General features: G+C 47.3%; 1 protein-coding gene across 5 annotated transcripts in view; it reads right to left on the bottom strand.

The window, feature by feature from the left end:
- The window catches only part of Eps15l1 (epidermal growth factor receptor pathway substrate 15 like 1), a 101114-nt gene that overhangs the window by 61590 nt on the left and 25998 nt on the right, over positions 1–13526 (bottom strand). For 4 of the 5 annotated variants that reach the window (XM_026389826.2, XM_026389827.2, XM_026389830.2 and 1 more), the window contains exons 4-9: positions 13026–13073; positions 10755–10850; positions 9947–10009; positions 6919–7044; positions 3078–3137; positions 134–367 (exon numbers count right to left, since the gene is read on the bottom strand). In XM_026389826.2, coding sequence (XP_026245611.1) covers positions 134–367; positions 3078–3137; positions 6919–7044; positions 9947–10009; positions 10755–10850; positions 13026–13073 — 627 coding nt within the window. The remainder of the gene's footprint in view (positions 1–133; positions 368–3077; positions 3138–6918; positions 7045–9946; positions 10010–10754; positions 10851–13025; positions 13074–13526) is intronic. The other variant, XM_026389829.2, reaches the window with a different exon arrangement.

Genomic DNA, 13526 nt, shown 5'->3' with positions numbered 1-13526 from the left:
CTCAATCCCTGGCAACCCCCTAAGAAACAAACAAACAAAAGTAACAACAACATTTAATAATAAATTTCACTTGCTCCCAAGAAATAGTACATTCTGCTCAGAACGACCACAACCTCAGAGGGCTCAGCCATACCTGTGTTTGTTTGATGCTGTGCTTGGGGGACAAGCTCCCTGTACTGTTCAGGCTGCTGACGCTGCCGTGGGAGGGTGTGGAGCGAAGGCTATCTTTGGGTGGGGGGCTGGCGGGCAGGACAGGTACGGCACCGGGGAACACCGTCTTCTTTCTCTTGGACGGTGGGATGAGTGACGGGGGCAAGACGGAGGGCACTGGCTCTTTCTCAAGGGCCCGGTATACTAGGTGCATGGCCTGTGGGCACAAACAAGAACCAGTGAGACAATGGGGAAGGATGGAGGCTACAGAGGACAGGAGAAGGGCCACCCTTCCAGGGGCTGTAGGGATGTAACAGACAGTCTGTGAGGATGCTTTCCAGCTGACCAGAGTTTAAAAAAAAAAGTCAACCTTTTCTGATGAGTTACCTTCCCATACATAAGTTCACAGAACATCCAATTGCACAAGACTGAAATGAGCACAAAGCGAATCCAGTCAGGCCAGACTCTATGTACAGCAGTTCCCCCTTATCTGTAGTTTTATATTCTGAGGGTTCAGTTACCTGTGATCCAAAAACATTACATGGAAAATTCCAGAAAAAAAAGGCCATATTCATGCAACTTTTATAACAATATATTGTTGTAATTTATTGTTATTAATCTTAGTGTGCCTAATTTACAAACTGAACTTTTTCATATATAGAAAAAAACATGGTACATATCCAGTTCAGAACTACCTGCAGTTTGGGTAAGGGGGACCACTGCAGGTCCCTTCACCACTCAGACAGGCCACCAACTGCAGGGCTCCTGACTTCCAGAGTAAAGGGATTTGGAAGTCTAAAGACACCATGAGAACTGCCTGTACTTCAAATACTCAGGAGACACAGAAAAGGGCACCAAAGGGTGTGTGATGCCAAGGCCAGGAGCCCTAGTGCCCCAGGCAGGTGGGAAGATAAACATGTCTAAATCGAGGATTTTAAATTCTATTTTTAAATGTGACACAAATGAATATCACAACCTGCCCTTCTTCAAAACACTGCAGAGAACGTAAATGAAGAAGTCAAGATTTGTGACCACTTAAAAACCATAAAATGTTAAAAACAGCTGGTGATACAAGGAAACAAAACAATAGGATTCTGTGACCCACTGACAGATCAACAGCAGCCCTGACTGAAATAATGAGAAAAAATCAAAACAAAACCAAAGCGGGAACTCAGAACCTGGGAGGCTGGCAGGGAAGTGTGTGCACCTGGTGCCCACATGCACTCTGGGTGGGTTGTTCAGTGACGTGGACACCGTTAATCAGACATAGTCAAGTATGTGAGGGGCTGCAGGGAGGAGGAATGGGAGGTTAGCATGTAACGGGGACAGAGCTTCAGTTGAGTCAGGAAGGAGAAGACAGTTATAGAGATGGACAGTGGCGTGGCTGCAGGACACATGGCCAAGACGAGGAAGTTTTACCCTATACCACCAGACGGTAACAGACAGCCAGTGAAAACAACAGCATGTCAGAGACCTGCGGGCATGCTCAAGGTGACCCGTGGGCATGCTCAAGGTGGAAAGGAAGAACCGAGCTTCCCACACTAGAGAGAAACCCTGACTGAGAACTGCTGGTGTGTGGGATTAGAAAGGGAATGGCTGAAGTTTATCATTTTCTTGGACAATGATTCAAATTTAACTGAAAGTGTGAAATTTTAAAGGTTTTATACACACAGAAAGTAAAAATAATCATGCTTCGATTCAGATGCATACTGTAAAACCACATTTTAAAAATATCTAAAATCTCTAGGACAATGGATGCATGTTGGGCACATAGGTTGCACATTCCTAATAAAAAATCAGAAACTCTAAATGCTCCAAAATCTGAAGTTTTCTGTGCACTGACAAGATGCCACAAGTAGAAAACTCCACACCTGACCTCACGTGATAGGTAATGGTAAAAATATAGGAGAAATGTGGTATAAGATGATCTCTAGGCTATGTATAAGGTACATATGAAACATAGATGAAATCTGCATTTGGACCCAGACCCCATCCCCAAGATATCTCATTATGTATATGCAAAAATTCCAAAATCTGAAAAAAACAAACAGAAATTTAAACACATCTGGTCCCAAACATGTGGGATAAGGAATCCTCAACCTGTATTGTATTTCAGTTTTTCTACTACTTAGGAACTCCCAGATAATCCACAGTGTTGTTTCGTTTTTGGTTTCGTAGGACTTAATTACTATCTATTAAAGCATCATCCTTAACTACAAGGAACTATTTTTTGAGATTTAATGAGGTAAGTGAATAAATCCCATGATTACAGAAAAAGGCCAAAGATGTGAAGGAAGGAGGTAGAGAAAAAGGAAGAGGAAGAAGAGGAGAAAGAGGGGGAGGAGGAGAGGAGGAGGAGGAGGAGGAGGAGGAGGAGAGGAGGAGGAGAAGGAGGAGATGAGGAGAAGGAAAGGAGGAGAGGAGGAGAGGAGGAGAGGAGGAGGAGGAGGAGAAGGAGGAGATGAGGAGAAGGAGAGGAGGAGGAGAAGGAGGAGATGAGGAGAAGGAGAGGAGGAGGAGAAGGAGGAGATGAGGAGAAGGAGAGGAGGAGGGGAGGAGAAGGAGAGGAGGAGGGGAGGAGGAGGAGGAGGAGGAGGGTGGTGGCAGTGGCTATGGCTCCATGTGTTTCTCCAAAGCTCATGTTGCAACTTTACCTCCAGTACAACAGTAATAAACTAGACAAGCTAAATAAGACATACATGGGAGGGAGGAGAAACATAAAACAAACATGGTAAACTAGTAACCCTGGAGAATGGGGGTGAAGAGGAGGAAGTTTCTCTGTATTACTGCAACTTTTCTATGTATCAGGAATTATGGCAAAATAAACACTTATTTTTTAATTAAAGAAAATCAAATCCAGAAACCCCCACGTGAGCTGCACATGTTCTTCCTCAGCAGGATGGGAAAGGGACATAGCAGGGGCCTACCACAGCAAACTCATCTCGGTCCAGCTGTCCGTCCTTGTCGATGTCACTGAGATCCCACACCTGCAGGGGACAGATCAGTGAAGGTTACATGGAGATAAAGGTCCTGGGTGACAGCAAGCCCTGCCCATCAGAACTCAGATTCTGAATCCACAGAGCTCACGGGTGAGGACGAGGCCATCAATGTATCCAAGACCCAGTCTGTGGCTCTGAAAAGCCTTCACCGGATGAGGCACTACTCATTCCCAGACCCTTTCTGCAGCGTGTTCATTTTGTTGACAAGCCTCATGATGCAGTCATGTCCAAGGCTAGACTACTTCATTTTTTGATACTGGGGATTCAACCCAGGAGTGCTTAACCATTAAGCCACATCCCCAGCCCTTTTTATTTTGGGACAGGGACTCACTAAGTTGCTGAGAGTGGCCTTGAACTTGTGATCTTCCCTGTTCAGTCTCCCAAGTGGCTGGGATTGTAGGTGTGCGCTACCATGCCCAGCTAAAGTTATACAAATCTGATTTTTTTTTTTTAGATATTTATTTTTTAGTTATAGGTGGACACAATGTCTTTATTTCATATGGTGCTGAGGATTGAACCCAGTGCTTCACGTATGCTAGAGGCGTGCTCTACCTCTGAGCCACAACCCCAGCCCTGATTTTTTTTTTTTTTGACTGACTTACAAAGAAACCTTAGATGGAAAAGATATCTCTGATCTCTATGGCCCTAAACACAAGCCCTGCACACTCCCACCAACCCAGCCCCCTCCCACCAAGTGCACGGCTGGGCAGGCTGTGGGCACTAGATTAGTGTAGCTATGGGGTCTCGTTTCCTCTCCTCAAGGCTAAATGGTGAGACAGAAGCTAGGGAGAGCGCCAGGCCACTTGGCCCCTGAAGACAGTGACAGGCCTGGATTCCAGACTGTGTATCTAAGGTTACAATTAAGGTGTTGACTTTCTGGGCCAAGTCAGCCCTCCAGGACCTGTACACATGCCTAACCCAGGCAGCAATGGGCCTGGAGCAAAGTGGATTCCCAGGGTCCACCCATGTTGCTTCATGGGTCAGCACACCCCTCACCTGTGCTCAGTCATGGGGACTTCAGTCCACAGAGGGCTCTCAATCCACTCCTCCTCTCCACTTCTGCTGCTGCACACTTGGCACAGGTCTCTCCAGTTCCATGGAGGCAGAGCCTCCAGTCTTAAGTAGAACATACACCTGGCCCTGCCTGCTAATAACACCCATCCTTGCTCCTCCTCCCACAGTCAGCTCTCTCAACCTAGCTGCTATCCGTCTCTGACCAACCCCGTCTTGACTTCTGGGGACTGGGTTGTGCAGCCAGGACTTGAGTAGGCCTCGTTGGCTCCACAATTCTCCCCTTGGACCAGGGATTCCCCACACTGGCACTACTGACCTTTGCAGCTGGGTCATTCTCTGAGGAGGGGACAATCTTGTGCACTACTGGGCAGCATCCTTGGCTTCTATCCCCACAAGACCAAAAGCACTGGACTCAGGTGTGACAACCAGAAAGTCTCCAAAGCTTGCCTAATGTCCATAAGGGAAGAACTGCCCAGTGAGAACCCTATCCCTTGCCAGTATGTCATGCAGCCTCCGGCCTCTGTGCCTTCACCCAAGCTATCACGTGTCCCGACTGTTCGACTCCTTGTCTGCCTGAGTCCCCATGCCCCGAGGGGGTATCTTACGGCACCTCTTTGCAGAGACCTCTCCCCTGCCCCCTGCTCAGCAAGTCAGGCCTCCCCTCCACCACTCCCCTCAGGGAGCCCTGCTACAGCAGGCACAGTGCAGGGCCACTGGAGAGGGCAGGCCTCTGGGACATACTTCTCACTCTGCCCCACCCTGTCCACTACAGTACTTCATCCCCTCTTCACACTTTGCTGCTGTGTGACTGGGGGTGATTATCAATCACCCTGAAGGTCAGTTTCCTTATCTGGAAAATGAGGCACCACAATCCATAACAGGGCAGCTGCAAGTGTTCAATGATTTCCAGAGCACCAGCGCAGGGCCCGCACGTCCTAAGCCCTCAGTGGTTAGATCCTTTTTTTAAAAAAATAATTTAACCTTTCTTTTGTGGATTTATTTGGCCTCCTTGGCTCTCATTTCATTCCTATCTTCCCAGTGGTCAGTACAAGGTTTGGCCCAGAGCAAGCTCTGAAAAATGCTCATTAAATGAAGCGATGCATGTGGACACTTGAAATGAGCGAGTGCAGGAATGCAAGCGTGCAGACGTAGATGCACAAATGCATGGTCACTCCAATGCCTGGGCATACAGAGCACGCATACAGACACAGAGATGAACACATATTCCACAGGAGAATGCACACGCAGGTGCACGGGTGAACTTGAGCACACAGGGGGAATGTACAGACGGCTACATCAGACCTAGATGGCATGGGGACAGGCACAAAGCAGGGACGATGACATGGGGATGGGCACAAAGCAGGGACAATGCAGTAGTGGGAATTACATCCCATAGTTGGGTATTCTGCAAGGACTGCCAGATAAAGGCACACACCACGTCAGAACAGGCCACTACACCAAGGCCCTGCACATCCACACCATGGCCAATGTGAGGATGAAGGGCTCCCTTCATCCTCCCCTGCCCTGGCTGTCCCCTGCTTCAAAATAAAGTATCAACAAAGGTTCTACCCAAGCCGGGATGGTGCCTACAAACCTGCTTTGGAGACTGTATGTGTTTTTAGGTGACTCGGGGAAGCCGCTTCCCACAGCTCTGCTGAAGGTCAGGAGTGAGACCCAGAGGAGGCACACCGGGGATGGGCTGGCGCAGCAGGACCTACATGGGCCTCTCTGCCCTGGGTCTGAACCTCCCCCACCCTACTGCAGAGATCCCATCCAGAGAGACGACAACACTAACAGTGATCTTTTCTGAGTCCAGAGAACCAAGTTTTGTGCACAGAGAAAACCCACAGGCTACAACTCTAATTTTGTTAGAGGGAAACCATCCTGGAATAGGAAACCGTATCCCCTCCAAAATGTGTATTAAATAGGACCAAAAGTGAGCCTTTTTTTAAATAAATTTTTTAAAAATATCTTTTATTTTTATTTATTTTTTTAATGTGGTTCTGAGGTTCAAACCCAGGGATTCATACGTGCAAGGCAAGCACTCTACCACTGAGCTACAACCCTAGTCCAAAAGTGAGCCTTTTTTAAAAAAAAAAGGAAGGTCTAAAATTTTTCCTAAATTTGCAACAGAGTTGAAAGTACCTTTACCTTGGGCTGGAGCTATAGTACTTGCCTAGCATGTGTGAGGCATTGGGTTCGATCCTCAGCACCACATGAAAATAAAATAAAGGTATTGTGTCCATCTATTATAAAAAATATTAAAAAAGAAAGAAAGTACATTAACCTTAAGCTTGACGGGTTAAAAAAAAAAAAGTAATTAAAAATAGAAAAGATGGGGGCTGGGGATATAGCTCAGCTGGTAGAGTACTTGCATCGCATGTACAAGGCCCTGGGTTCAAGCCCCAGCACCACAAAAAAAAAAAAAAAAAAAAAAAAAAGGTGAACATGCCCACACAGAACAATGGAAAGGGGGCAGCACTGGGCAGAGGCCCAGCTCTATGCCTGCCCTGTAGGCAGCAATTTCACTTCTGAGCCTGCCTCCCCATCCATGAAATGGGAGGATTCCATCATCTTCCTCATGAGCTAGGTGCACCTGTGACAGGCCCTGAGCCAGCCCGAGTGTGGGAGGTTCTCCATCCCCAGTCAGCTCCGATGGTACACAGAGGAGCTGCAAGTACCCAAGGGAGGGAGAATGGTGACAACCAAGACAGCAGCAGTGAAGAATGTGGAAAACCAACCCGTGCCCACTTACCCTGCCCAGGACATCAAGAGGTAGCTTTGAGTTCATGAGGACTGGCTTGACCTTGTCTCCAGACAGCAAACCATTGATAGGCAACAGGCTTTCAAAGATGCCATCAAACTTCGCCTTTTCCTCCACCTAGTTGGAAAGAAATAAACCACGAGAGTCCATGAGGGTGCCTGTGCATCCCAATACAACTCTGACCCAAGGCTGAACGAAAATGGTCATGGACCCACCATGGCCCTTAGCTAACGGTGCTCTAGGATCTTAGTGCACACTGGGCCCTTCGGGGGTTCAAAGTGAATTCAGGCCTTAATGGAAACAGCTCTCTGGCAACCTGGGGCCCAGGGGCAATGTCAACAGGACAGAGCAGCTGGCCAGGATCTTGCTCTGCCCCAGGGGCTGCCTGAGCACACATGAGGGCGCCTGGACATGGGAGAAAAAGATGAGCCCTCTCACCCACCTGTAAGAAGCCCCCACGCCAGGAAGGACAAAAACAAACAGATTTTAGTTTCTGAGCAAATAATGATCAACTTCAACTGTAAACACAGGAGTTCTCTCTAACAGTCAAGCATTGGGCTGGGATGCAGCTTCATGGTCGGGTTCTTCTTGCCTAGCACGTGGGAAGCTGTGGGTTCCATCCCCAGCACCCCAAGAAAAATAAACGTTAAAATGCAGGCAGCACAGAAGGGACTGCTGGCAAGAAGGGTCTGAACACTGAATTCCAGTCTCCTCTCTGAGGGAAATAAAGGCCCCATGAAGTGGAACAAGAGAGAGCAGCCTGCTCCCCTCTCATTCTGACCACATGCAGGAGCTACAGGGCCACCAAGAACCCACCCTTAACAAGTGTCCACCGACACCCTGCAGTGACATTCTGAGACGATATGACATGGGCAAACCCTGAGGACATGATCCTGAGTTAAAGAAGCCAGTCATAGGACCAACACTGTCTTATTCCTCTCACTGGAGGTACAGTCTACTGAAATTCACAGAAAGCAGAGGGGTGGTTACGAGGCACTGGATGGAAGAGGGCACTGGTGTCTGATGGGTGTAGAGCTTCACTTGGAGAAGATGAGACGGTACAGGAGATGGACAGTGGCGATGGCTGCACAGCAACATGAAAGCATCTTCACTGCTGTACTCTTACAGGCATGTAGGTTTTATGCCATCTGACATTAAATTTATGCTGTACTATACAATTAAAAAAAAATTTTAGGGGTGGGGATGTGGTTCAGTGGTAGAACACTTGACTAGCACGTACAAGGCCCTAGGTTCAATCCCCGGCACTGCAAGAAATAATAAACTGAAAAATAAATCTTTTAAAGAAAAAAAGCACCATCGATAATACAAGAAAGTGTACACACAGACACAGTGCACACTACCAGCTGTACTTGGAGAGCCAGCACTCCGTGCCCGTCCCCAGTGTCTGGATTCTCTCAGCCATCACACTTGCTGGCTCAGGGGCTCAGGAAGCCCAGGAATGCTCACGTTGGGAACAAATACTTGACCCTTAGATCCATCTGCTCACTGTACCTTGAATGGAATGTACACTCTTTACAACAGTCCACCTGGTCACAGCACCCGGTCCCTCCGGCCCTGGCTCCTCTGTCAGGCCTCCAGGACCCTACAGCTGCCAGCTCTTGCACAGAGGCCTGAACATAACCCATGAGGGAGCAGAGCTGCAACGTTTCAAAGAATGAGATCTCTCGGGCACTGTGTCTTGTGTCAAAGCAGCTCACTTTCAAAGCCTGGACTCCCCAGAGAGGAAAACCCACCAGAAGTGCTATCACCGCAGGCCAAGTGCTTACTAGATTACAGAGGAAGCCACTTCAGACTCCTTGGACACAAGAACCTCTTCCTACCCTGTCCCTGCCCTGATCCCAATCCGTTCCATTATCTTTCCAAGAAGGGAACAAACCGATCATGTACAAATGGGACTAAAATGCTTGGGGCACAGGGGAGGTTTATCTTTAATTTATTGCAAGAAGAAGGTGAGAAAATTTGGGACTGGGGGTGGTGCTCAGTGGTAGGACACTGTCCTAGCATGTGTGAGACCCTGGGTTCCATCCCCAGCACCACAAAAGAAAAAAGAAAAAAGTCAGACTCAAGGAGGAGCGGAGGGGGAAGCCTCGCATGAGGGAGCATGTGTCCTCACCCCGTGCTCATGTCCCTTAGGAGAAATTCTGTGCTTATTAGAAGATATGAGGAAGTGGGAGCTATGTGTGTACACATCCTGTCTTTAAAAATAATATTTTATGTGCTGAGAGAGCAGCTGTCAGAAAGCAATGAGAGCCTCAAAGGGAAGAGTGGCATGGTGACAACTGGCCGAGAATAAACCAGATGCACTTGGGGTCGTAGACACAAGCAAGGTCTCAGCTTTCTCTTGTATTCATATTAACTAACACAAGAGGCAAAATCACAGAATGGGACCTAAGAATAAAGGATTGTAACTACAGACCCTTATTTTTTAATTTTAATGAGATGGGGTCTCCGTATGTTGCCCAGACTGGCCTTGAACTCCTGGGCGCAAGAGACCCTCCTGCCTCATCCTCCCAAGCAGCTGGGAATACAGGCGCACCACCATGCCCAGCCGTCACTAACGGCTCTTTTTTGTTGTTGTTGTTAAAGAGAGAGAGAGAGAGAGAGAGAGAGAGAGAGAGAGAGAGAAAGAGAATTTTTTAATATTTATTTTTTAGTTTTCGGCGGACACAACATCTTTGTTTGTATGTGGTGCTGAGGATCGAACCTGGGCCGCACGCATGCCAGGCGAGCGCGCTACCGCTTGAGCCACATCCCAACCCTCACTAACGGCTCTTACAAATTCCACTTCTGAAACTCAGCTGTTTACCCCGGTAGGCAACTCCCAATGACAGTGAAAAAGATTTTCATTTGAAAAGGTATTTCACCCACATCCTGTGGCCACTCGAACTAAGACAGAACAGGTGACACACTGGTCCTACTAAATGGTTGGAACAACACCACGAATGGCTAGAGCAACTCCATGCCAAGGACAGCCAAGGAGCCACTCCTGTTCACTTACCCTCACAGCCCAGGGGGCCTCTGCAGAAGGCGGCGTGACCATCAGAGGGCTGCTGGTGTCGTGCTGAGGACAAACAGAAACATTCCCTTGTGGCTAGCACAGAATTAAACTACAGCAGGAAGAGGGGACTGAAATGGATCCTATTTCAAAGAGCTTTCAAAACAGAGGAAGACTCAAAAAGTCAGACACAGAATGACCCCATGACCCACAGCCCCACTTCCAGGTGGAGATCCAAAAGGAGTGAAAACAGGTGTTCAAACAAATCTTTGTCAGTAAATGTTCACAGCAGCGTCATTCACAACAGTCAAAAGGTGGCAACACCCAAATGTCCACCAATGGACAGAAGAAGAAACAAAATGTGGTCCATCCACACAACAGAATAGTATTCAGCCACAGGAAACAGTGGAGCGCTGACCTGCATAGACGGACCTGTGCTGCTGAAAGAAGCCAGACACAAAAGGCCACATGCTGTGTGGCTTTATTTATAGAAATGCCCAGAGCAGGGGAATCCAGAGAGACACCCCAGAGGGTGGCTGCCAGGGGCCAGGGGAAGGGGAGCGGGGAGTGAGTGCTAATGGGTCTCCTTTTGGGATGGTAGAAATGCTCTGGAACTAGACAAAGGTGATGGCTGGATGACACTGTGAATGTTCTATATATCACAGAACTGGGTACTTTAAGATAGTGAATTTTATATTATGTGAATTTCATTCAATAGGAAAAGGAAAGTGCGAGGAAGCGGGAGCTATGTGCGTACACACGTTCATAGGTGGCACTGGACACAATGAACGAGAAGGTTTTTGACACTCACGAATTTAGGCGGCGGCATGCTCAGACTCAGATTGCTCAAGGTGACTTCATGGCCACTCTGTGCACAGGCCACCAGTCTCAGTGCAACATAGAAACCCTGCGAACCCAAAAAAGGGGAGGCGTCAACACCACAAGACCAGGGATGGCAGGGAACAGCTGTCTCCACCAACAGGTTTCAGGGAAAGAGGGATTTGACTTCCACAATGAACACTGTGCCAAAGCTGAAGGGACTCACCTGGGGATCCACGGAATGTGCATGCTAACACTGGCCCATACCCACGTGTCCAGAACACCATGAAATTTCAAATAAACATTTTTTAATAAAAGAGCTCCTAGCATTTAGGTATTGCTATATCATATGAAGCAACCAGTTAAAATGCTTAAGACAGCAAATGAGGGATCAAATATGTGTGTGCTGCTGGGACACTGCTGAGTTCCACCCCCAGCACCACAAAAATAATAAGTAAAGAAATATTAATATTAAAACGAGCAGTTTGAAGTAGACCCAGTTGCTTAGGAGTTTATATTCACAATTCACCATGACCCCTTGGCCCTACTGAAAGAGCATCTCGCACTCACCCCCAGAGACCCGACGTGAACTTTGCCTCACACACCGGGAGAGAGACCTGAACTAGGTCATCAGCCCTCCCCATTCACTACCTCACCCAGAACCAGCCACACCACTGGCTTAGTGGCCTTTCTGGGGATTACCTACTTCTTTTTGTTTTTTGTTTTAAATGGGTCAACTGGTCTAAGAACATGGTCTGTTTTAAAGCTATGAACACAGTGACTATTCTAAAGGTGTCTTCAAAGAGGCAACAGATCTGCCTTTCTCAGGCTGATGTCCCCAGAAGCCCTTATATAATGTACAGTGCCACAGAGGGGTGATGAGAAAGGGGGACAGAAGTAAACTTAAAGGAATTGCCTTAGGGAAGGGGACAGGTTCCTTTTGCACAAGAATTCTCAGCACCTATAACATGCAGAGAGGTATTCGTCTAGTGATGCTCGAGTGGAACATGTCTTCGGGATGGGCAGCAACAATGGATCTTCAAATACAGTTTGTGGAAAGGGCAACTAACTTAACTTACATCTAAAACCACTTCAAATTACGTTCAAGTACAGTAATGAAAAATCCCATTTGTCTGTGTTCAATCCCCAGCACCACAAAAAGGAGAAGGAAAAAAAAAAGGATTTTTCCATTCATAAAACATTCTTAAAATGATGAAATCATTGTGATGAAGAATAGCCCAGTGCCTGCCAGGTTACAGTGTGACGGCCAAGGGGACAGTACTAGGAAGTCTTTGGGTGCCAGAACTGTCCTGTATCCTGATGTGGGGTGGTGGTGGTGGTGGTGGTTACACAAATCTGTGTGTGAGATAAGACTTCTCAGAACTACAAACCACGACCAAAGCAAGACCGCTGAGGAACTCCGCTGACGAGCTTCAGTTGCCTGGCTTTCACTGCCATGCCATGGTTATAGGAGACGGCATCCCTGGGGGAGAGCTGTGAAAGATACACAGGAACCCTCCAAACTGTTTTTGTAACTTTTACAAAAATCTAAAGTTATTTCAAAATAAAAAGTCTTTTTTTAAAAAAAATATATATTTTTTTTATTTTAGGTGGACACAACATCTTTATTTTATTTTTAATGTGGTGCTAAGGATCAAACCCAGTGCCTTCTAGCACTCTACCACTGAATCACAACTCCAGCCCAATAAAAGGTCTTTTTTTTTTTTTAATATTTTTTAGTTGTGATATACCTTTATTCTTTATTTACTTATATATGGTGCTGAGGATAGAACCCAGTGCCTCATACATGCTAGGCAAGTGCTTTGCCACTGAGCCACAACCCCAGCCCCAAGAGTCTTAAAAATATTTTAATCACTGATAAGGTCACAAAACATTAAAAGATATTCTGACCAAGAGAGATGGCACCAAGTATTTAGAAGACCTTCCTTTCTTTTTTTCAGTTTTTTTTTTTTTTTTTGTAGTTGTAGATGGACACAATGCCTTTATTTTTATTTATTTTTATGTGGTGCTGAGGTTCGAACCCAGGGCCTCATACATGCTATGCAAGCGCTCTGCCACTGAGCCCAGCCTTAGAAGACCTTCCTTTCAAAGGGAAAACTTCCCACTTTAACTTTGCTAGCTGTGCTTTGGTCTAACAACCCTTGACAGTGCAGAAATGTCCATGGAAGGAAGTTCGGAGGTCACCCAGCCTAGGGGGCACTGGCCCAGTCCCTCCCCTTGCTCTGAGTGTTCGGGTATATACCTGTTTGTCCAAGAACCCTTTACCTTCTGGGTCGGCCAAGTCCCAAATCTGTGGAAATACAAAAATGTCCATGGCTAATCATGGCATGTGTAAACAGAAACAAGAGCCACCACCACCCGTCTGCTGTAGGCCTTCCAAACCAATAGCCTTGCAAGGTGGGGGTGACCATGCCTGGCACTGCAGGAGAGGCAACCTCTGCCCACGAGCACACAGCCAGTTGGTGGCAGGGCCTGGAGAAACTGGGGTCCACTCAACCTCAAAGCCAGTAATGCTTATCACATCATTTCACCCCAACATAAACTCACAAGCTATCAAGACCCCAAAAGTGCCCAGGTCTCTGTCTACTACCTAAATAGAGATGGTGGCTGCTGTCTAGACATTTGGATCAGCAGTTTCAGTGCCCAGAGACTCTTACTAACCAGGCCACTGCCCAGGAGGCGGGGCCCCAGGGACAGGGGTCTGGATAAATGGCCTCTATCTATCAGGGGACTCTGAGCAGCC

The sequence above is a fragment of the Urocitellus parryii genome, chromosome 3 (genome assembly GCF_045843805.1).
Source record: "Urocitellus parryii isolate mUroPar1 chromosome 3, mUroPar1.hap1, whole genome shotgun sequence".
Taxonomy (NCBI): domain Eukaryota; kingdom Metazoa; phylum Chordata; class Mammalia; order Rodentia; family Sciuridae; genus Urocitellus; species Urocitellus parryii.
Note: the sequence above shows the minus strand (reverse complement) of the source record. Positions and strands in the feature narration are given on the sequence as shown.